The 24352-nt window shown below is 44.4% G+C and overlaps 1 protein-coding gene across 1 annotated transcript in view; it reads left to right on the top strand.

Moving 5' to 3' along the window:
- LOC310792349 (pituitary adenylate cyclase-activating polypeptide type I receptor-like) overlaps positions 1–22485 on the top strand; it is a gene marked incomplete at its 5' end in the record, with an annotated part of 25435 nt that extends 2950 nt beyond the window's left edge. Inside the window, 11 exons of the mRNA XM_083654070.1 lie at positions 11333–11443; positions 11543–11646; positions 11799–11896; positions 12574–12706; positions 15027–15180; positions 16415–16475; positions 16909–16978; positions 17331–17422; positions 19958–20087; positions 21046–21087; positions 21344–22485. Coding sequence (XP_083510196.1) covers positions 11333–11443; positions 11543–11646; positions 11799–11896; positions 12574–12706; positions 15027–15180; positions 16415–16475; positions 16909–16978; positions 17331–17422; positions 19958–20087; positions 21046–21087; positions 21344–21547 — 1199 coding nt within the window. The 3' untranslated portion in view covers positions 21548–22485. The remainder of the gene's footprint in view (positions 1–11332; positions 11444–11542; positions 11647–11798; positions 11897–12573; positions 12707–15026; positions 15181–16414; positions 16476–16908; positions 16979–17330; positions 17423–19957; positions 20088–21045; positions 21088–21343) is intronic.
- Positions 22486–24352: the final 1867 nt, after the last annotated feature.

Raw genomic sequence — 24352 nt, 5'->3', positions numbered from 1 at the left:
CGATCTGGGGAGAGTTGTAGACTAGCACCATGCTTCCTCCGATACATCTGCAGTTGCCAGCCGCTTCTTTTCACCTGACAGCGAGGAGTTTCCCTGGCAAAGACGTAGCGCGTGGGAGGATCACGCTATTCCCCCCAGTTCCCCTCCCCCCGGAAACAGGCGCCCCGACCGACTCAGAGGAGGCACTAGCGCAGCGACCAGGACTCGTACCCCACCGGCTTCCCACCCGCAGACACGGCCAATTGTGTCTGTAGGAACGTCTGACCAAGCCGGAAGTACCCCTGGTGGCAATTAAAGGCAGGTCTCTGCTGTAGTAGGCGAGTGCTTTTACCTCTACACAACCCAGACGCCCCAACATCCTATTCTTGAATGTCTCCTTACAGCTTCTGTAAAGTGGGTGGTTTGTTTCTGCTTCTATTCAACTGTCCATTTTCAGACTTGCATTGGCCTTCACTGCCCCTTTAATTGATCCTTATCTCGCCCTGTCCCTTTAAGAGGAGCCGTCCTGTTTCTGCTGACAGCAAATCGTTGGCGAGGAAATAAAAGCGCCTGGTTGGCAGAATTGTGACTGGGGAGGAGAGAGAAAGCAGAAAAGGTAGAGAAGAGAAATGAGCACAGCGGGTCGGAAAGAAACAGGAACAGGAAATTGACGTCCTCCATAAAGAGAGACGATGATGAGAGTGGAGCAGAATGAGAGATATTTTACCGAAAGGTGAATTCAATAACTTAAAGGTTACGAGACACATGAGTCATTGTGTTTATGCTTTACGGTGAAACTAATACACTTCCACCACAGGCCCTACATGCCAACATATCATCAGTCTTGGTTTGGTTAGGCAAAATCATCCTCAATCAAAAAAATGGGGGGGGGACATCATGGTTGTGCTCAGGGTCTTTCCAGGCGCCTCATGACATCATGGTTGTACTCGGGGTCTTTCCAGGCACCTCGTGACATCATGGTTGTGCTCCGGGTCTTTCCAGGCACCTCGTGACATCATGGTTGTTGTACTCGGGGTCTTTCCAGGCACCTCGTGACATCATGCTTGTGCTCCGGGTCTTTCCAGGCGCCTCGTGACATCATGGTTGTGCTCGGGGTCTTTCCAGGCACCTCGTGACATCATGGTTGTGCTCCGGGTCTTTCCAGGCACCTCGTGACATCATGGTTGTACTCGGGGTCTTTCCAGGCACCTCGTGACATCATGGTTGTACTCGGGGTCTTTCCAGGCACCTCGTGACATCATGGTTGTACTCGGGGTCTTTCCAGGCACCTCGTGACATCATGGTTGTACTCGGGGTCTTTCCAGGCACCTCGTGACATCATGGTTGTGCTCTGGGTCTTTCCAGGCACCTCGTGACATCATGCTTGTGCTCCGGGTCTTTCCAGGCACCTCGTGACATCATGGTTGTGCTCCGGGTCTTTCCAGGCACCTCGTGACATCATGGTTGTGCTCCGGGTCTTTCCAGGCACCTCGTGACATCATGGTTGTTGTACTCGGGGTCTTTCCAGGCACCTCGTGACATCATGCTTGTGCTCCGGGTCTTTCCAGGCGCCTCGTGACATCATGGTTGTGCTCGGGTCTTTCCAGGCACCTCGTGACATCATGGTTGTGCTCCGGGTCTTTCCAGGCACCTCGTGACATCATGGTTGTACTCGGGGTCTTTCCAGGCACCTCGTGACATCATGGTTGTACTCGGGGTCTTTCCAGGCACCTCGTGACATCATGGTTGTACTCGGGGTCTTTCCAGGCACCTCGTGACATCATGGTTGTACTCAGGGTCTTTCCAGGCACCTCGTGACATCATGGTTGTGCTCTGGGTCTTTCCAGGCACCTCGTGACATCATGCTTGTGCTCCGGGTCTTTCCAGGCACCTCGTGACATCATGGTTGTTGTGCTCCGGGTCTTTCCAGGCACCTCGTGACATCATGGTTGTTGTACTCTGGGTCTTTCCAGGCACCTCGTGACATCATGCTTGTGCTCCGGGTCTTTCCAGGCGCCTCGTGACATCATGGTTGTGCTCGGGGTCTTTCCAGGCACCTCGTGACATCATGGTTGTGCTCCGGGTCTTTCCAGGCACCTCGTGACATCATGGTTGTACTCGGGGTCTTTCCAGGCACCTCGTGACATCATGGTTGTACTCGGGGTCTTTCCAGGCACCTCGTGACATCATGGTTGTACTCGGGGTCTTTCCAGGCACCTCGTGACATCATGGTTGTACTCGGGGTCTTTCCAGGCACCTCGTGACATCATGGTTGTACTCAGGGTCTTTCCAGGCACCTCGTGACATCATGGTTGTGCTCTGGGTCTTTCCAGGCACCTCGTGATATCATGCTTGTGCTCCGGGTCTTTCCAGGCACCTCGTGACATCATGGTTGTTGTGCTCCGGGTCTTTCCAGGCACCTCGTGACATCATGGTTGTTGTACTCTGGGTCTTTCCAGGCACCTCGTGACATCATGGTTGTGCTCCGGGTCTTTCCAGGCGCCTCGTGACATCATGGTTGTGCTCCGGGTCTTTCCAGGCACCTCGTGACATCATGGTTGTGCTTTGGGTCTTTCCAGGCACCTCGTGACATCATGGTTGTACTCGGGGTCTTTCCAGGCACCTCGTGACATCATGGTTGTACTCAGGGTCTTTCCAGGCACCTCGTGACATCATGGTTGTGCTCTGGGTCTTTCCAGGCACCTCGTGACATCATGCTTGTGCTCCGGGTCTTTCCAGGCACCTCGTGACATCATGGTTGTTGTGCTCCGGTCTTTCCAGGCACCTCGTGACATCATGGTTGTTGTACTCTGGGTCTTTCCAGGCACCTCGTGACATCATGGTTGTGCTCCGGGTCTTTCCAGGCGCCTCGTGACATCATGGTTGTGCTTTGGGTCTTTCCAGGCACCTCGTGACATCATGGTTGTGCTTTGGGTCTTTCCAGGCACCTCGTGACATCATGGTTGTGCTCCGGGTGTTTCCAGGCACCTCGTGACATCATGGTTGTGCTCCGGGTCTTTCCAGGCACCTCGTGACATCATGCTTGTGCTCCGGGTCTTTCCAGGCACCTCGTGACATCATGGTTGTGCTCCGGGTCTTTCCAGGCGCCTCGTGACATCATGGTTGTGCTCTGGGTCTTTCCAGGCACCTCGTGACATCATGGTTGTGCTCTGGGTCTTTCCAGGCACCTCGTGACATCATGGTTGTGCTCTTGGTCTTTCCAGGCACCTCGTGACATCATGGTTGTGCTTGGGGTCTTGCAGGCACCTCGTGACATCATGGTTGTGCTTGGGGTCTTTCCAGGCACCTCGTGACATCATGGTTGTGCTTGGGGTCTTGCAGGCACCTCGTGACATCATGGTTGTGCTCTGGGTCTTTCCAGGCACCTCGTGACATCATGGTTGTGCTTGGGGTCTTGCAGGCACCTCGTGACATCATGGTTGTGCTCTTGGTCTTTCCAGGCACCTCGTGACATCATGGTTGTGCTTGGGGTCTTGCAGGCACCTCGTGACATCATGGTTGTGCTTGGGGTCTTGCAGGCGCCTCGTGACATCATGGTTGTGCTTGGGGTCTTGCAGGCACCTCGTGACATCATGGTTGTGCTCTTGGTCTTTCCAGGCACCTCGTGACATCATGGTTGTGCTTGGGGTCTTGCAGGCACCTCGTGACATCATGGTTGTGCTCTTGGTCTTTCCAGGCACCTCGTGACATCATGGTTGTGCTTGGGGTCTTGCAGGCACCTCGTGACATCATGGTTGTGCTTGGGGTCTTGCAGGCGCCTCGTGACATCATGCTTTTCCATCTGGTCCGGTGCTGAACCTTTAATAAAAATGATGAATGTCGTGCTCTTTTAGCATGCGGCTGTATCAGAGGCAATCAGTGCTTCGCTTCAGATCAGTATTCTGTTGTGCAGCTCCACTCAACTCAGCCTGCTATTCCTCCCTATGAAACACACTTTGCTGAAGAGTGAAGAGTGCTGAAAACGGCCATTTATAGACACTGCATGAAATTGGCCACGCCCATCACAGGGGAAAGCTCTCCATTCACTTCAGCATCATTTTCCTTGAATTAAACATAGCTAAAAGCCGTTGTGTGGTGGGGCTGCGCAGACAACAAATGTAAAAAATGGCCAATTAAAGTTTTTTTGTACTCCCGAGCAAAACAAGGAAGCCATTGAGAATTGGCGAGAAGAAAAATGTGGATCTAGCTGTCAAGGAAGTAAGTTGGAGTGTTCCGTATATATGATCTTTGTGTGCAACACGTGACATAGGATAACTCCAGGATTGGGGGGGGGGTTTGTCCCCCCCCACCCCCCGTTTTGGGCGTGGTTTCGCAGTATCGCAGCTCCGCGGTGTCTCTATAGGGGCTGAATACCAGCAGTGGTGGTACACAACTCCATTACTTGAGTCAAAGTATAGATACTCTCGATCAAATATTACTCCAATGACTGGAACACTCGGCTTTAATAAGCAGGAATGTGTATCGACCTTGTGAATCCAGCCACCGACCTTGTGAATGTGCGCGTGCGTCGGCCCATATTGCGTCCGTGCGTGTACATGGATATCGTGCGTATACAGTATAGATGTACTGTACGTTTCTGGGTCTCGGTAGCTCACTGAAGGCTCAGTACATTATGGGATGTTCTGTGTGATAAGCCAGTGATGCAGACGCGGTGCTTTGTTCAGCGCCGCTCATTTTGCCTCCTGTTTGGCCTTTAAAAGGTAATTGGCTTCGTGTCCAGCTCACCAGACAGAAGCAAAACAGATTAGAGAGGCTGGAGCAGAGTGGAGGAAGGTCTCTGAACGCACGCACGCGCCGTGCACGTGTCATCACACACACATGCATGCACGCGCACACACACACGCACGCACACACACACACACACACACACACACACACACGCTGTATTATGAACACATACAGTGAGCACAATAGACACACAAAAGACACGCACACATACTGTACATATGCGGATGCACACATGCACAGTCATCAGCCGACAGACATGTACCTGCCTCCGCAGCACGATAAAATTGCCCAAGCAGAAAGAATGCAGTAACCTAGAATGAGGGGGGGGGCTGAAGATAATAGGAGAGAAAGAAATAGAGACAGAGGCACGGTGGCGCAGTGGTAGCGCTGTCGCCTCACAGCAAGAAGGTCCTGGGTTCGATTCCCGCCTAGGGGGGCGCTGTGGGCACTGAGGGTGTGTCCCCGCATCCCCATCTCCTCAGTGCTATACTGCCCAGGTGGGGTCGTCAAAAGGGCCTTTCTGTGTGGAGTTTGCATGTTCTCCCCGTGCTGCCCTGGGGTCGAACCCCCCGCTAAAAAAAAAAACGTGCAAAAAAATACATAGAGACAGTATCGGACAAATCAGCGTGACATTCAAGGAACTACATCTTTAAATAGGTGGTGTCACCTAACTGTAGCCTACCTGGTGAACCCAGACAGGTAAATGAGATGATGGGCGATGTTTTGAGACTGGCAAATCACCAGCAGCCACCACCCAGATGCTAGTCAATTCTGGCTGTATGCTGGTAAGTTTGTTTGATCTCCCAGCCAGCTCTCAACTCATCTCTGGCAAGTAGCCTACCTAAATAATCTCATTGATTGATCTCTACCCCCTTCCTGAAATAACAGGATCATGGTTAGGTGAAACCGCAATGAAAGTGTTTGTGTCAGTTTGAGATGGGTGGTGGTTGCCACACCAAGACAACATTTTCAGGTAAATTATTTTAATTATATATTATTAATCTTCTACAAAGTAGATAGATAGATACTTTATTGATCCTTTGCAGGAAATTCATGTGTCACGTAATGCAGCTACATTCAACATGTCAGGACAAAAACAGGAAAAAACATGAGGACATTGAAACATGTAGCAAGGCACACAAAAAGTACTATCAAGTACTAAGAAAAAGAAAAAGGTGCAGCAATAATAATGTTAAAGGTCCCAATTCGTGCAGCTGTAACCTCTTAAAAACGTGTGTCTCTGGTCCATAAAACATGATTCTGGATTAATTTGTCGAAAATATAGCAACCCCGTTTGTTCTGACTGAGTTGTCACTTCCTCATCTCGTTGCGTCCCAAGAATGGTCTGTTTCTATAATATATTCAGAACTAACAGTTCCCATTGGCCGCTGAGGGAGAGCCCGCCCCAGGCTCCCAGCGGCCAATCAGATTAGCGTCTGTGGACCAGCAAGCTAGGTTGTGTCCACAACTAACGTTAGCAACGACCTATCGCTAACTTAACGGTTGCTACGCTAAAGAGGACATCTCAAAATGCCTAGACTTACCGAATGCACCTCCGCAGTTGCTGGATCACGTACGGTTGGCGTCGCTCCAGCTAGAAGTGTTAATTTTGTGGCTATGGACAAAATGGTGCAGGTAGCTTGTGTGAGAGAGACCCGCGCAGTATGTTTAAGGACCCGAGTGACATCACATTAACCCGTCTGGGGGAACAGAGCGTTAGGGGGCGTGGCTTGAAGGAGACTGCAGGGGGAAGCTGGATAGGGACAAATCCAACTGTGGCAGTTCTGAGCTTGTGACCACTCATTACAGGGAGGGATGACAGCAGTATATATGCATTTTCAAGTAAAAACAGCTTTTGCACGGAATGGGACCTTTAACTAGTATGAGCTGTGCCAAACAAACGTTAATATCTCAAAAACTATACATCGCATCGCTTATATTTTGACATTCTGAGTGAGAGCAGAAGTAGCACAAGAGTCTGATGTATAATATATGCATGTCGTGTTAAAGTTGTGTCAACTGTCACAGTTTTTAAAATGACGTGAATTTAGTAAACAGCACAGCCAGCTAGAGTGAGACACTCAAGGCTGGCTCCATAGGATCCCATTATAAAGTTACCCATTTCCACCCAGTGACGCTCCTATTAAGACAAAGGATTATATTTTTAGTGAGGAAGAGTCAAGCAGAGATTGAGGCAGAGAGCACAATTTTAAAAAATAAAGGCAGAAGTGTGCCAAAGTATATTCAAACAATGTTTTGTTTTTTGTTTTAATCTGCTTAGGGTGACAGATGGGTGTGGCTTATCGCATCAAGAAAATTTGGATAGTTATGAGTCACAAAATTATGTGAAATGGCTTTTAAATGCATTGCTGTGATTGCCTAAGTTTGCTGGCACATCGTTATACTGTATGTAGCAAACCCACCATCTGGCACTAAATTTGGCTAAAAGAAAACTGGAATGAAATAAAAAGCGATTGAACCCAGGTGTGATTGAACCCAGGTGTGAAGCCAGACGGAGAGCCAGTGACAGAGCTCCAACCAGCTCTGCCACTAATAGACCCTTCTCACGGGGGCCATTTTGTGTCGAGAAGCCAGGGTAAACACAGGTGCAAGCAAAACACTAATGAGGGTTTCCAACTTCCATGATTGGAATTTGGAAACCCTCATTAGTGTTTTGCTTGCACCTGTGTTTACCCTGGCTTCTCGACACAAAATGGCCCCCGTGAGAAGGGTCTATTGCCGTGCCTCCTTCAGGGAGCTACAGGTGAATTGAGAACAATGAACAATTTTGGTTTTGGTGGTGGTGACATTTAATGAGTTAGGAGGACAAACAGTCAGTCTGTGTTGAAGAACAGTGAGAGTCTGCCCGGTAACAGTGTCTGTGCCCACTACACTGCTCTTGAAAAAAGACCAGCTTGTGATCATTGTAGCCACCACCAACAACAGCTCCTTCAGAGAATACCTGTAGGCCTATTCACCTTATGTAGAAGAGACCGGTCTGGCTTGGGAGACTATCCGGGAGTGTAAATACAATTGGAAGTTCTGATTGTATTTACACTTCCTGTGACTCATAAACCTAGTCTGACTCATAATGTGAGTCAAACTAGGTTTGTCCAGGTGAGTCAGACTAGTTTGAGCAGGTACAACAGCCCACATTTTGAACAGGAAGTCAAGTGGGTGGGGCTGCATAAGGTGAATACAACAGGGGCCTTTGCTTTTTGACTCTTCCCATTGGTCACATCGCTCTGTTTATCGATGATATGTGGAGCAGAATGCTTTGTGGAGCAGTAGAGCCGTGTGAAAGTGGAGATATGTTTTGTGAGAACTGTTGGATGAATTCAGTTGGAAGTTGATTTCAGTTTGGATTCACATACTGGAATGAAACTGTTCATTTGTGTTCACCCAACAGCTACAGTCCTAGTTGATGTTCACTACACAGAATAAAAAAAAAGAAGGATGGCCACACTTTATTTGGATAGTCCAATGTTGATACTGAACTTCTATTAAATGACTAACGTGTCACTGAAACGTCTGCTGGGTTTCAGCTAATCTCACAGTAGTGTGAAAAGTAGTCTGTAGATATTCAATGACTGGGCTACGGTTAACACACACACACACACACCCCACACCTGTAGCGTTGGGGCACTGGTGGCCTAAGGTTAGAGAAGCGAGCTTGTGAACGGAAGGTCGTCGGTTCAATCCCCGGGACTGGCAGGATAAATCTGGCTGGGGAAAGTGAAAAGGCAGCGCTTGCCCCTCCCTCATTACCACCACTGAGGTGCCCTTGAGCAAGGCCCTTATCCCCAACCGCTCCAGTGGAGCTGCCCAGTGGCCAGCAGATCAGACTGTGGCTTCCAGCTGTGAAGTGAACAGGGCACTCCTGAAAAAGAGAGCGTTGCTCTCGGTGAAAGTGCCTAGTGAGACTCCACTGTATGAATAAAGATTAAACAAGGCCAGGTCGAAACCTGGCATAGCCCCGGTGCATGGTATCGTCACGCATTTTTTCCAAAGGTGGGTTGTATCATTTTAGATAGTTATTGTCATGCTAATGCCTGTGCAAGTGGTCATTTTTCTGATCAGTTTGTTTTTAAGTACGTATTTGACATATAAAAAGGGATGATTGACAGCTGTGGCAGCCAGTCTCAAGCCATCATCTACAGGCTACAGGCTCTTCACCTTATAGATCTGTTTTAGATAGAGAAGACACTGCTTGGTAAAACAAAAGGAAGACACTGCTTGATCTGTCTACCAGACTGTATATCGATGGACCGCAATAAAAAGGACATTGTTTTGAGAAAGCTGCGCGAAGTTGGTTGGAGACTTAAGTAAGTTCAGAAAATAATGTGTTTTATTAGTTACTCCAGCTACGTTATCGTTTATTTTAATACACAATGGTTTTAATGGAAGCAGACTAGCATTAACCGCTTGTCTGTTTTGCCGGTTTTTGTCGGCTTCATATTACTCTAACCTAACAACCGATAACGATAGCTGGAATAACACAATAATAGACACATATTTTCAGAACTTACCAGGTTTTCCAACTACCTGCATATGCCAGGAAATGTGTTTTATAATGTTAACTCCCGGGTCTAACCATAACATGGGGCCTACACAAGTGTACACAACAACCAGCCAATAGCTAATCGCTAACGCGTTAGCGTTAGCTTACAGACACTGGAGGTTTTATTTTTGGTATTAAAGCAATAAACGTTTTTATATAGATATCTCAGGGAAGTGCTTTGACTGTGGGGATGTTCGTTCAATCTTCACAAGCTCCTCTCTTAGCTGGATATACAGAGAAGAGACCAGGCAGACTGGCTAACATTGTGTAAAACAGAAGGAACACACTGCTTTATCTGTCTACCAGACTGTATATCGATGGACCGCGTTAGCTAGCTAATTAGCCATGTTAGCTGCCTCAGTAGGTAACGTTAGCCTATAGAGTATTTATCTGACGTTTATGTTAGCTACTCCTCAAACCTGCGGGTGGAAATGGTTTATGCGATGCGATGTATGTTGAAGCAAGACAACGTTTTAATGTACCTTGAATTTGACAAATTACGACGGGTCGTGCTCACGCAGATCTAAGCCTTGGCCATCCTAGGCTCAACGCGAGACTCATCAGTCATTCGGATGAGTCTTGCGTTGAGGCTATGGCCATCTGTATTTTTACAAACGGCGAAATATTCCCATACAGCCAACGTTTTTAGATGGGGGAAAGTTCAGGGGGGTCCTTGCGTTCTCCTGCTTTATCACACACATTATTGTAAACACACAGGGTCCTCTCTACTGTGCGTCTGGCATGCAGCAAGGGGGAGGGGCCGCGTAAGCTGCATTCTGCAAAGCGACCTGGGCACGTTGTTTTGGGGAAACAGCTGATACCCTGAGGAAGGTATGACGGCAAATCTTAGTGGGGCAGCGGCGCCCTCTAGTGGCCGGCCGCCATTTAGTCTGCTGAAAGGGTGCATAATAGTCTTGGCGACATGCGGGAATGTAAGGCCCCTGGTGCATTACCAAGCACCGGGGCCAAAAAAGCGTTAAGCTGTGTGCACGTCTTTCAGCAGTGAAAGAGGGAGGCGCTGCCTGAGAATAGGGTTGGGCAGAAGGGGCACAGGTGCGCTAGTTTAAATAATATTCAATAATGACGTTTACTTTCATGTTATCATTTTTTCGGAATAGGTGTCACACTTTTCAATTGTCTTATTGTCTATACTGTGTCTTTCTTCCTTTGTTTTTGTCCTGTATCATTCTGTTCTTCTGTGGGTAATTGTTGTCAGCTACTAGATCTATTTAGGCTCATACTCTGTCAAGTCCTATGAGACACAGTACAGTATGTGTTAAATGTGTGTGTGTGTGTGTGTGTGTGTGTGTGTGTGTGTGTGTGTGTGTGTGTGTGTGTGTGTGTGTGTGTGTGTGTGTGTGTGTGTGTATATATATATATATATATATAATAATCAAATAGTATAATAACTAATCAAAAAGGCATCAAAAATCACAGGCACCCCCCTCTCATCATTAGACTCACTCTACCATAAATGCACAATCACTAGAGCACAAAAGATAGTTTCTGATCCATCTCATCCAGCTAACCACCTGTTCCAACTGCTGCCCTCTGGCCGGCGCTACAGATCCATATCCACCAAAACAACCCGGTTTAAAAACAGCTTTTTCCCCACTGCCATCAGGTCACTGAACTCCACTCACTCCTGAAGCAATACCCCATCCGCAATTTATGTTCATGTTGAATGTCCTGTATTTGTCTTTATATGCTACCTGTACTGTCTGTGTATTGTTTGATATCTGTACTGTCCATGTTGCTGTTGCTGACACAGTAGCTAATGTGCTGCAATATGCTGTACCGAAAGCAAATTCTGCCGACTTTGTTGTGCAGTCCTTAATAAATTAATCTGAATCTGAATATATATATATATATATATATATATATATATATATATATATATATATATATATATATATATATATATATATATATATATATATATAATGTACAGTCTGTGATAACGGTCTATATAAAATTAAACACACTTGAACATGAGCTTTTGCTTCAGTTAGAATCAGTTGAGTCCTGTCCTCTGCCCCTCAGTGTGTCCGTGGATGTGGGACAACCTGACCTGCTGGCAGGCTGCCCGTGTCGGTGAGGTCGTGGTGGTCAACTGCTCCGAGGTCTTCCACCAATTCATGGGGCCCGACGACGGTGAGCGCCACTGGGAGACAGGCTGGCTCTCTCATTTGAGAGAGAGAAGAAGTTCCGTTCAGTGTACTGACCATTATCTGCACATTCTCTTCCTTTCAGAGATGGGAAAGGTCAGTCGTAACTGTACCGAGGACGGCTGGACTGAACCTTTCCCTCACTACGTGGACGTCTGCCTCTTCGATGACGACAATAGCACCAAACCTGTACGACCTCATCATCCCTTATATCAAATGTCCTGACAGATTTATTACAGCTGTGACCTCATTTCCCCTTATATAAAATGTGATAACAGATTGATTACAGGCACATGTGCTGCTAAATTCGACATGACTGGCCCTCTGTTTCTGCACTTTAGGACATGTACTTTGCGTCAGTCAAGGCTCTGTACACAGTGGGCTACAGCACGTCGCTGGTGTCTCTTACCACAGCCATGGTCATTCTCTGCAGGTTCAGGTGAGCTCCTAAAGCCAGCTAGATGTTGATCCCCTGATATCATAATTGGCATCATAATGGTGTTTCACTTCAGCTCGTTTTCAGAATTTTCTCTAAAAACGTGGGGAAAAAAAGAAAAGAAAATGACATTACCTCAAAACAAGTGGAGTAATCTCCCTTATTTCATGTTTATTTATTTATTTATTTACCGTATTTATTTTTTACATATTATGAAAGTGCATATTGTAAATCAGTCAATCAGTCAAATCAATCGGAAAATAGTTGAAGAAGATACAGTATTGCGTATTTGAATGTCCGTGCTCCTGAAAGCAACATTCAGAGAAAATCTCTCTGAAAGTTGAACAGGTTTGCCCTGAACAAGCTTAAACAAATTATAAGTACAATATTTAGTGAACCTAAAACTATTGTTTGTTATATTGAGTGTGTTCTTCAACATCTAAACTCACGTAATTTGAGGAAGAAAAGTGGAACAACTTTTTTCTTTACAGCCTTTTATCTTGATTTGTGCGATTTGTTGGCTACAGTACTTATTCCTTTCACCAGACCATGTCACAAATAACCCAGTGTTTTTTTGTTTTTTTATTTGCCATATTAAAATGGTCAGATTAAGAGTGAAATTAAGATTAAATGACTTGTAAAAATGGGTAGTTCAGTGAAATGTGTTCTCCTCTCTCCAGGAAGCTCCACTGCACCAGGAACTTCATTCACATGAACCTGTTTGTGTCCTTCATCCTGCGGGCCATCTCCGTCTTCATCAAGGACGGTGTGCTGTACGCTGAGGAAGACAGCGACCACTGCTTCATACACACGGTTAGTAATAACGACTGCTTCATATATGGACCATCATAACCACCATCATCTGTGGCTATATGGTCATCATCATTACAGAGAAAGACCCCAGCAACCACACCTGCTTGTTTGGTTCGAACAGCAAACAATAAATATAACCTTTAGAATCCAAAAGCCCAATCTTTCCATTAATTTAATATGATTTAATAAAAAAAAAAATAGGTATCCACTTAAACTAAGGCCCCTATTCTGAAAATTATTTCTGGCATGAAAGCTAGTGAAGTTATGAGTTACTATGACATTTTGTAGTCTCCTTAAAGGAACACTCCGCCCATTTTCAACCAGCTTTGTATCATTAGAACATCAGTAGTATATCAGAAAACTGTAAACTGTTTTGAAGTCTGTCATTTAATTTGACAGTTATTGAGTGTTAAAGTGTGGACCAGTGACATCACTGGTCCACACTAACTCAAATTAATAACTCATTAACTCAAATCAACTCTCAATAACTGTCAAACTAGATGAATGATGAATAGTTTGACAGTTATTGAGAGTTGATTTGAGTTAATGAGTTATTAATTTGAGTTAGTGTGGACCAGTGATGTCACTGGTCCACACTTTAACACTCAATAACTGTCAAATTAAATGACAGACTTCAAAACCGTTTACAGTTTTCTGATATACTACTGATGTTCTAATGATACAAAGCTGGTTGAAAATGGGCGGAGTGTTCCTTTAAGAACTGTGCTTACAGAGTTCTCGGGTGTGTTTTCCAAAGTAGTGATTAATGAGCAATGAACCTAAAGCAAAACGGGCTCCAGCACGCGCCGCAATGTGTCGGTGACTTTTAATAAGTAATGTCGTGCATTAGCCACTAAAATGAAGGCTTTTTAACCTGTTTACTTTACAGCGCCTTGGATTTGGTTTTCTTCATTTCTCTGAACATCTCTGGACAACACATTAAAGTCAAGGCAGTGTTCGTCTAGCCTAGGTAAACCCAGCCCCCACGTGACCTGCTCTCTCAGTTCCCAGTGACTGTAAGCAGGGTGAGCCTGAGGCTAGTGTTCCTCCATGAGCAAATTTGATGTTGATTCATTACTTCCAGGCAGCTATGCTTTTCTAAAAGTGATACACAGTAACAGCGGTTTGAAATCATTGTCTGCATGTCTGTATTATGGACAGTTCTGTATGGGACACACACATGGATGGATGTTCAAAAGACTGAGTAGGCTTGACCCTCTTCTCTTCCACTCTTCTCTGTTTGATATAAACCTTTGAAGGAACTTCAATCAAATGCAAATTTGACAAAAGACAAACCTGCTATTAGTGGCTAATGTCTGATTACATATGCAGAACAAGCTTGTCCTTTGTCTGCTAACACACCACATTTCTCAGTGTTGTTTAGCAGCCATGATAAATAAACCTAATTAGGTACGCTAATGGTTTAGCGAGGCCGGTGGAAATCTTCTAGAAGTGTACTAACATATCTATGGCTACTTTGCCCCCGTTTTAAACCCTCTGCCTTCCCCCTGTCGCCATGGCGATCGCAGGCCAGCTTAATGGCATCACGTTACCAGGAATCGGATCTGTGCTGTAATTGGTTGACCCGGCCACAATATGGACTCTCTCATTAACACCATGTCATTAGAATGGTCCACCTGAGATGTACTGTTTGTTATGCAATTTGAATGCAGACATATACAGTAAAATAGGTTGATTATATGTATGCTGGTTTGGAAACTGTAATTGCAGTGTGATGCCCCCTGTTGCATCACTGTCACCCTGCAGTGACTACTATCTCTGTTTACATAGTGTGATTTATAGGAATTAGGACATTTGTCACACTGACATTCATTGTCTTGAGGTTTTGATAGAAACAATGACCAGTTTTGTATTTTGATGCTGTAAGAGATTATTTCACAATGCATTAGAAAAAAAAATCCAGAATACTTGTTTTCCATCGAAAAGTCAACATTTTAAAGACCATATTTGAATGTATCCACAATTTGGGAGATCTAACAAACTGGTGATTGCAGCAAATTGCAGCATTTATATTACTCTTTGTATGATTTGTGTAAGATAAGAAATCCAGAGCACGTCAAATACTTAAAGGGATTGACCCACATCAGATACATTTCGTATCTGATTTCGGGCAAGCATAATGGAAATAAATCTGGCATTTCAGTGACACCAATGATTGATGATTTCATCTATGCTTAAAATGTTTCCAAAGACCCACATCAGATACATTTAGTATCTGATGTGGGTCGATAGCACATAAATGCATTGCCCTCTACTATTCACTCCACTAACACAGCTCACCATGTGTTCTCCTCTGCAGGTGACGTGTAAAGCAGTGATGGTGTTTTTCCATTACTGCGTCATGTCCAACTACTTCTGGCTGTTCATTGAAGGTCTGTATCTCTTCACTCTGCTGGTGGAGACCTTCTTCCCTGAGAGACGCTACTTCTACTGGTACACCATTGTAGGATGGGGTAGGTATCCAGTCACGAGTAAATATCATAACATGCTGTAAGTCTAAATGTAAAAAAAAAAGTCTAAAAAATAACTATAAAGCACAGGCTTCCGGGTAATGCTGCGGTAGTATCCTGCCTACCAACATGAGGGTCGTAGGTTTGAGTCCCCATGTTACCTCCGGCTTGGTCGGGCGTCCATACAGGCACAATTGGCCGTGTCTGTAGGTGGGACTAGTGGGCACTAGTGCCTCCTCTGGTCAGTCGGGGCGCCTGATCACGGGGAGTGGAACTGGGGGGAATAGCGTGATCCTCCCACAAACTAAGTCCTGCTGGTGAAACCCCTCGCTGTCAGGTGAAAAGAAGCGGTATGTATCGGAGGAAACGTGCTAGTCTACAGCTCTCCCCAGATCGGCAGAGGGGGCGGAGCAATGACCGGGACAACAGGGGAAATTGGCCAAGTACAATTTGGGAGAAAATGGAAGGGGGGGGGGATTCTATACCAAAAGAAAATATGTTCAGTTTTAAAACTATGATTATTATAGTATAATCTATATTTACTATTGATAAAATAAAGAAAAAGAAAAGAATAACTATGCACATTCAAGTAAAGTACTTTTTTCAGATTTAGTAAAACTAGGGTTTTGCCGGCATGGGCGAGGTGTACACACGTTGCTTAATGTTCCAGCGGGCATAATCTAATCATTCGCGCACATTAAAGCAAACTGGCGAAATGATCTTGTGATCTCTCCTCTCTGCTGCCTGCTCGCTCTCTGGCCACAGTCGTTCAGTCCTCCTCCTTCAGTCACAGGCACAGCCCGACAGGGACACAGACGAAGCAAATGCACGAAGCGAAATGTGGAAGTATTTTGCTTACGTTGCCGACAGCGAAGGCAAGCCCGGACACATCAAACGAAGCCAGTCTGTAAAAAGTGCTTCAACGCGACGCAGGTGAACGGATAAACAAGCAAACTTATTTCACCATCAAGAGTTTTGCCGACACGTCACTCCCCACCCGCTCTGCAGTGCCGCCCCGCCCCCCAACATACAGGCAATTTCGCTGCTAGATTCTCATATGCGAGAGCCCAGGTGTGAAGGGAAATGTCCGATATTGACTTACAGGTAATTTTCCGGTACGCATGTGGGAAAACGGCTTATGTTGGCATTATTACTGTACCTAACCCTATGACAGGGTTTCATTATCTTAAATGTGCAGCGATTGGCTAAAGTTTAATCATGATCACTGTTATTACAGGAACGCCCACCATTTGTGTCACTGTCTGGGCAGTTCTGAGGCTCCATTTTGACGACACAGGGTATGTTCAAACTCTTCTGCACTATTTCAGATTTAGGGAACACATACTGTATATGCTATTAGCCAACGTCACAGTGTAGAAATCACTTGGGAACATACAGTTACATAGTGTAGGGGAAGTAGAGATGCAGGGAATCCAACCCCAAACTTTAAAATCCAGAGGAGAGTTACCTTTAGCACGTACTGCATCCCCTCGGCATCTTTTATTATGGAGGCTGCACAATATAAGAGTGATAAGCATTTTCAGGAGCTTTCTTTTGTATGTGTAATATTTTAGTATCAGGGCAAGCATGATGGAAATAAATCTGGCTTTTCTGTGACAGCAATGATTGATGATTATGCTTAAATATTTCCAAATTGCATCAAATAGATTAAATCAAGTCAAGGCATACACAATTGGGATAAGCATGTATCGTCTCCTCCTTCTCCTCCAGATGCTGGGATACGAATGAGAACACCGCCCTCTGGTGGGTGATCAAGGGACCAGTGGTGGCCTCCATAATGGTACGGCAGACGTTGTTGTGACTGGTTCATTATTCCTCTCAGCATGTAATCTTCCAGATTATATCAGATTAGAAAACTTTATTAATCACACATGGAGATTTGCCTTCTGCTACATGTGACATTTAAAAACACATAACAGACATAAGACATCGCACAGCAGACAACATCTAGGCATCATATAATAAACCGTATGATAGGCATTTATAGCCTTGTATATTCCATGAGTATTTACAATGAAAACATAAAGTGAAAGTAAGATTAACTATCAATGTGTTTCCCAGTGTAGAGACACACAAAATGTATATACATTGTTATGAAATACACCGTATTTGTGTGGTTTCTCTTGTCGCAGATCAATTTTGTGCTGTTCGTTGGGATTATCATCATCCTGGTGCAGAAGCTTCAGTCCCCTGATATCGGAGGGAACGAATCCAGCATTTACCTGTAAGTCACAGCCTAGCCTTTAAGTTAGGCTCCGAATTGTTAAAAAATAAAAAAAATAAAATGAATTGAAGATTTTTCGAGGTTGGAATTACAGGTCGGAAATTCAGGGATCATTTCAGAGCTCCGGTTTGTCCGAGTTGACCTCATCAAAGGGTTTGTTGAGCTAATGTGGCGTGTAAGTTTATATTTCGCTCTGATTATAGCAATATATTGAATTCCGAATGCAATGATGTCAGAAGTTGGAAATCTCAAGTTGAAACTTCCGAGTTCAGAGTTATCCCAAACCTTGTGGAGTTCAGAGTCGCACTCGTGTTGCCTGTCTCACGGCAGCCTGTAACATTTACATACAGGTATGTGACAGGGACTTGTGTTTTGAGTAACAAGTAGGCCGAGGTCATTTTTCAGTTTTACAGATTATGAAAGTGCAGATTGGAAGCTTTCAAATGATGTGTCATACACTGAAATCTGAAAATAGTTGAAAAAGATCATGCTTATTTGAATGTTTGTACTCCTAAAAGCAACATTCAGAGTAAATCGCCCTGAAAGTTGGTGAACAAGCTTGGTTTGCCCTGCACAAGCTTAGTTTGCTAACAAAGTATTTAGTGACCCTAAAACTGTTGTTTATTTTATTGAATTCTTCAACATCTAATAGTAATATGAAAAAAGTTAAAATCCATTTTAAAACAAACAAAACAAAACAACCTTGTACCGGTATCTTGATTTGTGTGATTTCACGGTTGTCTACTTGTTGCGTGTTTGACCAGACCCTGTCACATATTGTTGTTATTATTATGAAGCATCCGACGTGTCCGCCCGAAACTACAAGTTGTCTTTCAATACGTAATTGTTGCCGTACCTGTTTGCTGCTTCAGCTGTTCTGTCTTGTTCTGCACCACCAACAACAGTGTCTTTCCAGGCCCTGCAGAGAGTGCCATTGTCATCTGTTGCATTAGACCTGTGTGTGTGTGTGTGTGTGTGTGTGTGTGTGTGTGTGTGTGTGTGTGTGTGTGTGTGTGTGTGTGTGTGTGTGTGTGTGTGTGTGTGTGTGTGTGTGTGTGTGTGTGTGTGTGTGTGAGAGAATGTATGTGTGTGTCCCTAAAGAGATTGTCTTTGTTGTACTGTTGTATTGTCTTTGTGCTGTGTAGCAGCTGTGCTCAGAAATGCTTCAGTGAGCCCACACAGGCTGTTCAGCATTCGTGCAGGATGTCAGAGTTATCCACCATCACACTGTAAGTGTGTGTGTGTGTGTGTGTGCGTGTGCGTGTGCGTGCGTGTGTGTGTGTGTGTGTGTGTGTGTGTGCGTGTGCGTGTGCGTGTGCGTGTGCGTGCGTGCGTGTGTGTGCGCGCGTGTGTGTGTGTGCATGCATGTTTGTTGACCCACATGTGTGTTTTACACCAGGAGTTCTTAAAGTTGTTCCTGTGCTGCCCAAACAGCAGTGGATAATCGTCCATCTACTGCATGATGAGAATAGTCCTCCCTCATTATACTAACTCATAATTCAGAGTGCAGTGGATCTACTCTGGAGTCCCTGGACTGCACCTAAGCTGCTGTCTTTTGCATCATTTGTTGTTGTGTGTTCCTGTGTGTTTCCTCTATCCTGGATTCCTTGGTGTGTGAGACACTATTTTCTGCTGCATGACACATTAAATCTGTAGAGATAAAGACACAAATGTAACTCTATGTGACTACAAGAAAATATCAGGCCATGCCAACACGCATGTCTCTCTGGCCCCGTTTCAGTGTCAGGCCCATTGACTGTACATATGGACGACACGTTCCTGCTTCCTACCGCTATATTCAAAAGTGAAGCCGGAATATCACGTTTCAGCGAGCTGCCATCTTGTTTGTGTGTTGTTTGGACCAAGAGTCTGTGCAGTAGAATCGGGAAGCCGTGCCGCCGTCTGATGGAGGTTTGAGAGTGGCTGTCACAGCTGTCAATCAGCCCTTTTTATACCACTAAAAAACTAACTAGAAACAATTTTATCAGAAAATGAGCACTTCAAAATACAGCGTGATAAGAACTACCTAAAATGACAGGAACCATCTGTGGGGAAAATGTATTTGACGTGTATTTAGATTATTATTTTTTTGCTCATCACATCCACTAACATGGAGGGGCGGGACTTATGGCCTATACTGGGACCAGCCACAAGGGGGCGATCGAGATGTTTTGGCTTCACTTTTGAGGAGCTGTAATGACGTCCATATTTTATACAGTCTATGGTCAGGCCTTGGATGGTAAACCTAACCCCCATCTTAATGCTGACACTAAAACCACGAGTGAATTATTATTGAGTCCAGATTTTAAAACGGGCAATTTGATGTAGTTGAGATGACGATAAACTCGCAATAACATTGCATCAGTATATCAATGGTGCCATCACATCTACTGCCAGCAGACATAAAATGTTCAGATAGAATGACTTTGATTTGTGTTTTCTTGATTTACACCTGTCTTATCAAAGTGCGCTTCTGTCCAAGAAAGCTGTAAGGTTTTTGATGTTTAATGTAGCCGTGTTGTTGTGTGTGTGCAGGCGTCTGGCACGCTCCACTCTCCTGCTCATCCCGCTGTTTGGTATTCACTACACGGTGTTCGCCTTCTCGCCCGAGGACGTCAGCAAGAGAGAGAGGCTGGTGTTTGAGCTGGGGCTCGGATCCTTCCAGGTAAAACTCTGACACCTCCTTGAACGTCCGCCTTCAATCAAGCAGAGATAGCAGATGAAGGCTGAGCTAGATAGGCTAATGCTGCGTTTGGAATATAGATGGAAAGAGGCTGCTATAGGGATTGTCACAGCTTGGTCGGATCCCTTAGATCCACAGAGATAAAGGAGGTTTGTTCTCTGAAGTTTAGGTTTAAAGTAAGCTGAGGATAGTGCTAGAGACACAGCTCCTTAATACACATGAAACACATTTTCTTTCCATGGTTCTACACTTTCTTAGTCCCTCAAGACAGACGCGTTGGCTCCCGCAATTTACTGCTCCCGCCTACCCGTCTGTACTTCACAGCTCAGTTAAAAATGAAGGCAGGATGTCCAGTCAAAATATTCCGGGATATCTGCTCTTTTTCCCCCAATCGCCTGCCTTGGTTATGTTTCCGAGATTTGTGATTGGTTGAATACCATTGAACTTCCTTCCAGTCTGAAGCGTTGGAAGATGACAACTTCCTCCGTCCAAATTTTAATGGGCTAGAGTGCAGATTGTGGGTGAGATAGACTTGCTTCAGAGACAATTTATTACTTTTTTCTATTTACTTGGTTATGCTTTCATTGTCCCATTTTTGATTGGCTATTACACCATGTAAACCTTGCTATAGAGTTTTTTAAAGCTGCCCCAACTTATATTCCCAGCCTACATCTCACAGTGGGGCTGCAACCTCCGCCTTGTATAAATCATCCCAGTCGGACCAGGTAAACATGGTAAACATGAGCATTGAGTATTGAATAACACGTTATTTCAAACACTTACCTCGTGTTGCCATTTGGAGCCGTCAACATGCAGCGTTGCCTATTCCAGTTTTAATAGTGATGGTTGCATCTGTTTGATGCAATATTAGCCACAGCAGATAGTTATTTTTTTCACAAGCTACTTTTCTCCTCATTCTTGTCTCCATTCTTCTCCTCAGGGATTCGTGGTAGCTGTCCTCTACTGTTTCCTCAATGGAGAGGTAAGCTTAAATATCCCAGTTCATACTCATTCATTTTGCATTTTATTCCATCAATTCAATTCAGAAATGCCCTTAATGCTACTTTTGATTGACCTAGCACACTTCTTTATAGATAACTCAGGGATGTAGCTGTCTGTTGTTACTCTTATGTTAACTAGACTCAATATGATTAAGGCCGCAGTGTACTGTACCTCTTCGTGGAGATGCTACAGCTTAAAGTACACTAAAAATGACCGTGTGAAGTTTCTCCCTGAAGGTGCAGTCGGAGATCAAGAGGAAATGGCGCAGCTGGACGGTGAACAGGTACTTTGCTGTGGACCTGAAGCAGCAGAGGCACCCTTCCTTGGCCAGCAGTGGAGTGAATGGAGGGACCCAGCTGTCCATCCTCAGCAAGAGCAGCTCCCAGATACGCATGTCCAGCCCCCTGGCAGAGAACACCAACCTCAGCCTCCCCACCTGAGCGTCTGATCATTGGCCCGAGGCAACTTCAAGGTGCCCCCCTGCATACATCTAGACCAATCAGAACAGACCAAAGTGACCCCCTTGTCTTATATTTCCTGGTTTGGCCCTTAGCAAATGAGGCATTTCAGAAAGCATTTATTGAAGATAACCGATACATTAGAACCGCATAGGTGGCTTTCTTATTTTATGATTGGCTATATAATTTGTCAAACGTTTTTCTTTTATTGTTTATTTAGCTATTTTAGTGGTACAATCCACTCTGTAGGTGTGCCCTTTCAATTCAATTCAATTCAATTCAATTCAAATGTTGCTAGCTTAGAGCAGCCACTGTAGCTAGTGTTTCATTTGTTTTAATGTGCAGTATTTACCAAAATAGAGCAGTATTGAAAATTGGGGGCAAAGGTGAGGTGTTTCAAATGGGGTCATGTGTGCTGTGTCTACAGTCAAATGTGCTTCAAAGTGCCAAGGGTTGCCTGATTGGATCTGATCGAAAGACCAACCAAACCCTCGCGTTGCTTGTACAAATGCTAACTGTTTAAATGTTTCATCTCAAACGTTTTTGTTTTTTTTCTACAATCAGCCATTAAGTACAGAGTATGTCAAAAGATATATAAAACAATTCATGGATTGATACCGTTGTAAATAGTTACTTTTTGTGTCTAGATTTCAATGTATTATTATTATTATTATTATTATTGTTTTTTTCATAAAGCAGTATTGTAATGACCTTTTCAACAAAAGGAACTGGAGCCCAAATCTGTAGACTTCATCCCATATCCCGAGGACCTGCTCTATTCTGAACTGTTTATTTGACAGTTACTGTCTCCTTCTAGATAAGATGCTGCGTCTAGATGAGATAAATGTGACCTGCTTTTCAAAAAGATAAGACTTTGAAAATTCAACCTCATCACAGCGCCGAAAACTTCAAGTGCTGTAAGCAGGCAAACGGTAATCTGTGGGAAATGAATCCATAAAAAAATATGATTATTATTGTTAGTAGTAGTAGAAGTACTGTAGTAGTAGTAGTAGTTATAGAAGAAGCAGTAGCTATCTTAAATAACAATAATAATCAGAATCAGAATAATAAAACATTGTGCCATTGTGAATATGTACTGCTTAAGACTGACAGTACATCAATTAATATATAGAATTAAAAATATACAGTAAAACAGAAAAATCTACATTATAACGTGGTTTAGCCTCCCTCACAAGTCACAACTTGTGTCAGTGCAGAGAGTCCTTGACCTAGTTACCTTCCCAATGGTTTCCCGTTTGAAAGATGTGGCAGACATGTTCCTGTTCCATCCTGGCAGACTGCGGAAACAGACGCGTGCCATTTGGTGAGCGCTTTTATCCGAGCAGGCACTGGAGCCATCCATCCCACCCTGCTGACTCACTCTCCTTCTGTCCATTTAAAGCCAACTGTCTCTTATACCCACATTCCAAAGTGCCTAGTCAGTCACAAATAGCTATCACATTGATTTACAGTGAACATGAAAAGAGTAGTGCGAGTATAGTCGTTTTCTGCAACGAATGTCCAGAGTGGTGTCTGACTTCTGAAGTATAGATGCCTTCAAGATGTTTGTGTTCCTGATTATTGTTCATTTGGCTCAATGTGAACTGTAGGTATAGAGCAGTGATTCCCAAACGTTGGTACCCGAACCCCCTAGGGGTACGTGGAGGTACTACAGGGGGTACTTGAGAGAAAGGGGGGAAAATGGTAAAAATTTGGGAAGCACTGCTATAGAGTAATCCAACAAGGACGATGTTTTGCTCAGCTGTAGGTAATGTTCAGTGTGGGTTTTTTTCTGCTCATTTGATTTGTCTTTAGGGTTTTGTAACTTTGTAACACAGTGTGAAAAGATTCCATGTTGAATTGTTTGCTGTGTCGTGAGTGACTTCACACATACTGTAACTTTCTGTGTAACTATTACCCACTCAAGGTAACTGCAAATCCGTTTTTGAATTGGAACAGGAACAATTAAGCGTGAACCTCACACACATTAACGACATCGCAACAGAAACAACACGTGTGTTGCAACAATGAACAAAAATATGCTTTAATGTGATCGCTCTTGACAATCGTGGAGTGTTTGCCCCTTTTCTCTTTCTGTCTTTTTGTTTGTGCACATTTTATGACGGAAACAAGCTCAGTAAACAATAATCTCCCATGTAGTTCAAATCAACTAGTAAGATGCAGATATGTACAGGACATATTTACACAAAATGTTTATTTTTTGTACTGCCATTATCGAGTACCTCTGAGTGGAAAACGAATGTAATACGCGTAGAATTGATATTGTTGAACATATAAGGGTGTGTATTTATTTTCCATCCACCGGTATCATGTGAAATTCCTCAATTTCTGTTTTCCTGTATGTAAGATAGTTCGATGACAGATGTGTACTTTTATGATATTGATTGGTGTTGGCTCCTTGCAGTGATGCGGTGTAAGTGCCATAAATATAGGTGAAAAAAAATGTAGGGGGGGCGGGGGTGGGGGGGGGTGGGGGGTTTGTAGGGATATTGTTGTCCAAAGCTTCAGTGGGTGTTTAATATTGCGTCTATAGGACCACACAAAAAAAAACACTGTCAAGATAATAAAAGTTAGATTTATATTGTACAGGTGAAATAAACACAGAAAAGGATGTGACATTTTCAATGTGCAGGTGGGGGCAAAACACATTTGCATGACTTTTGTGTTGAAAATGTCACATCCTGCCAAGGTGGTAAAACTGAAGCGGGGGGGGGAAAGGGACAACAAAGGCAATGGAGAGGAGTAACAATTGCCATAGATAAACGC

Source organism: Poromitra crassiceps (assembly GCF_964638095.1).
Source record: "Poromitra crassiceps genome assembly, chromosome: 17".
Lineage (NCBI taxonomy): Eukaryota > Metazoa > Chordata > Actinopteri > Beryciformes > Melamphaidae > Poromitra > Poromitra crassiceps.
This window is presented reverse-complemented; position numbering and strand designations above follow the sequence as displayed.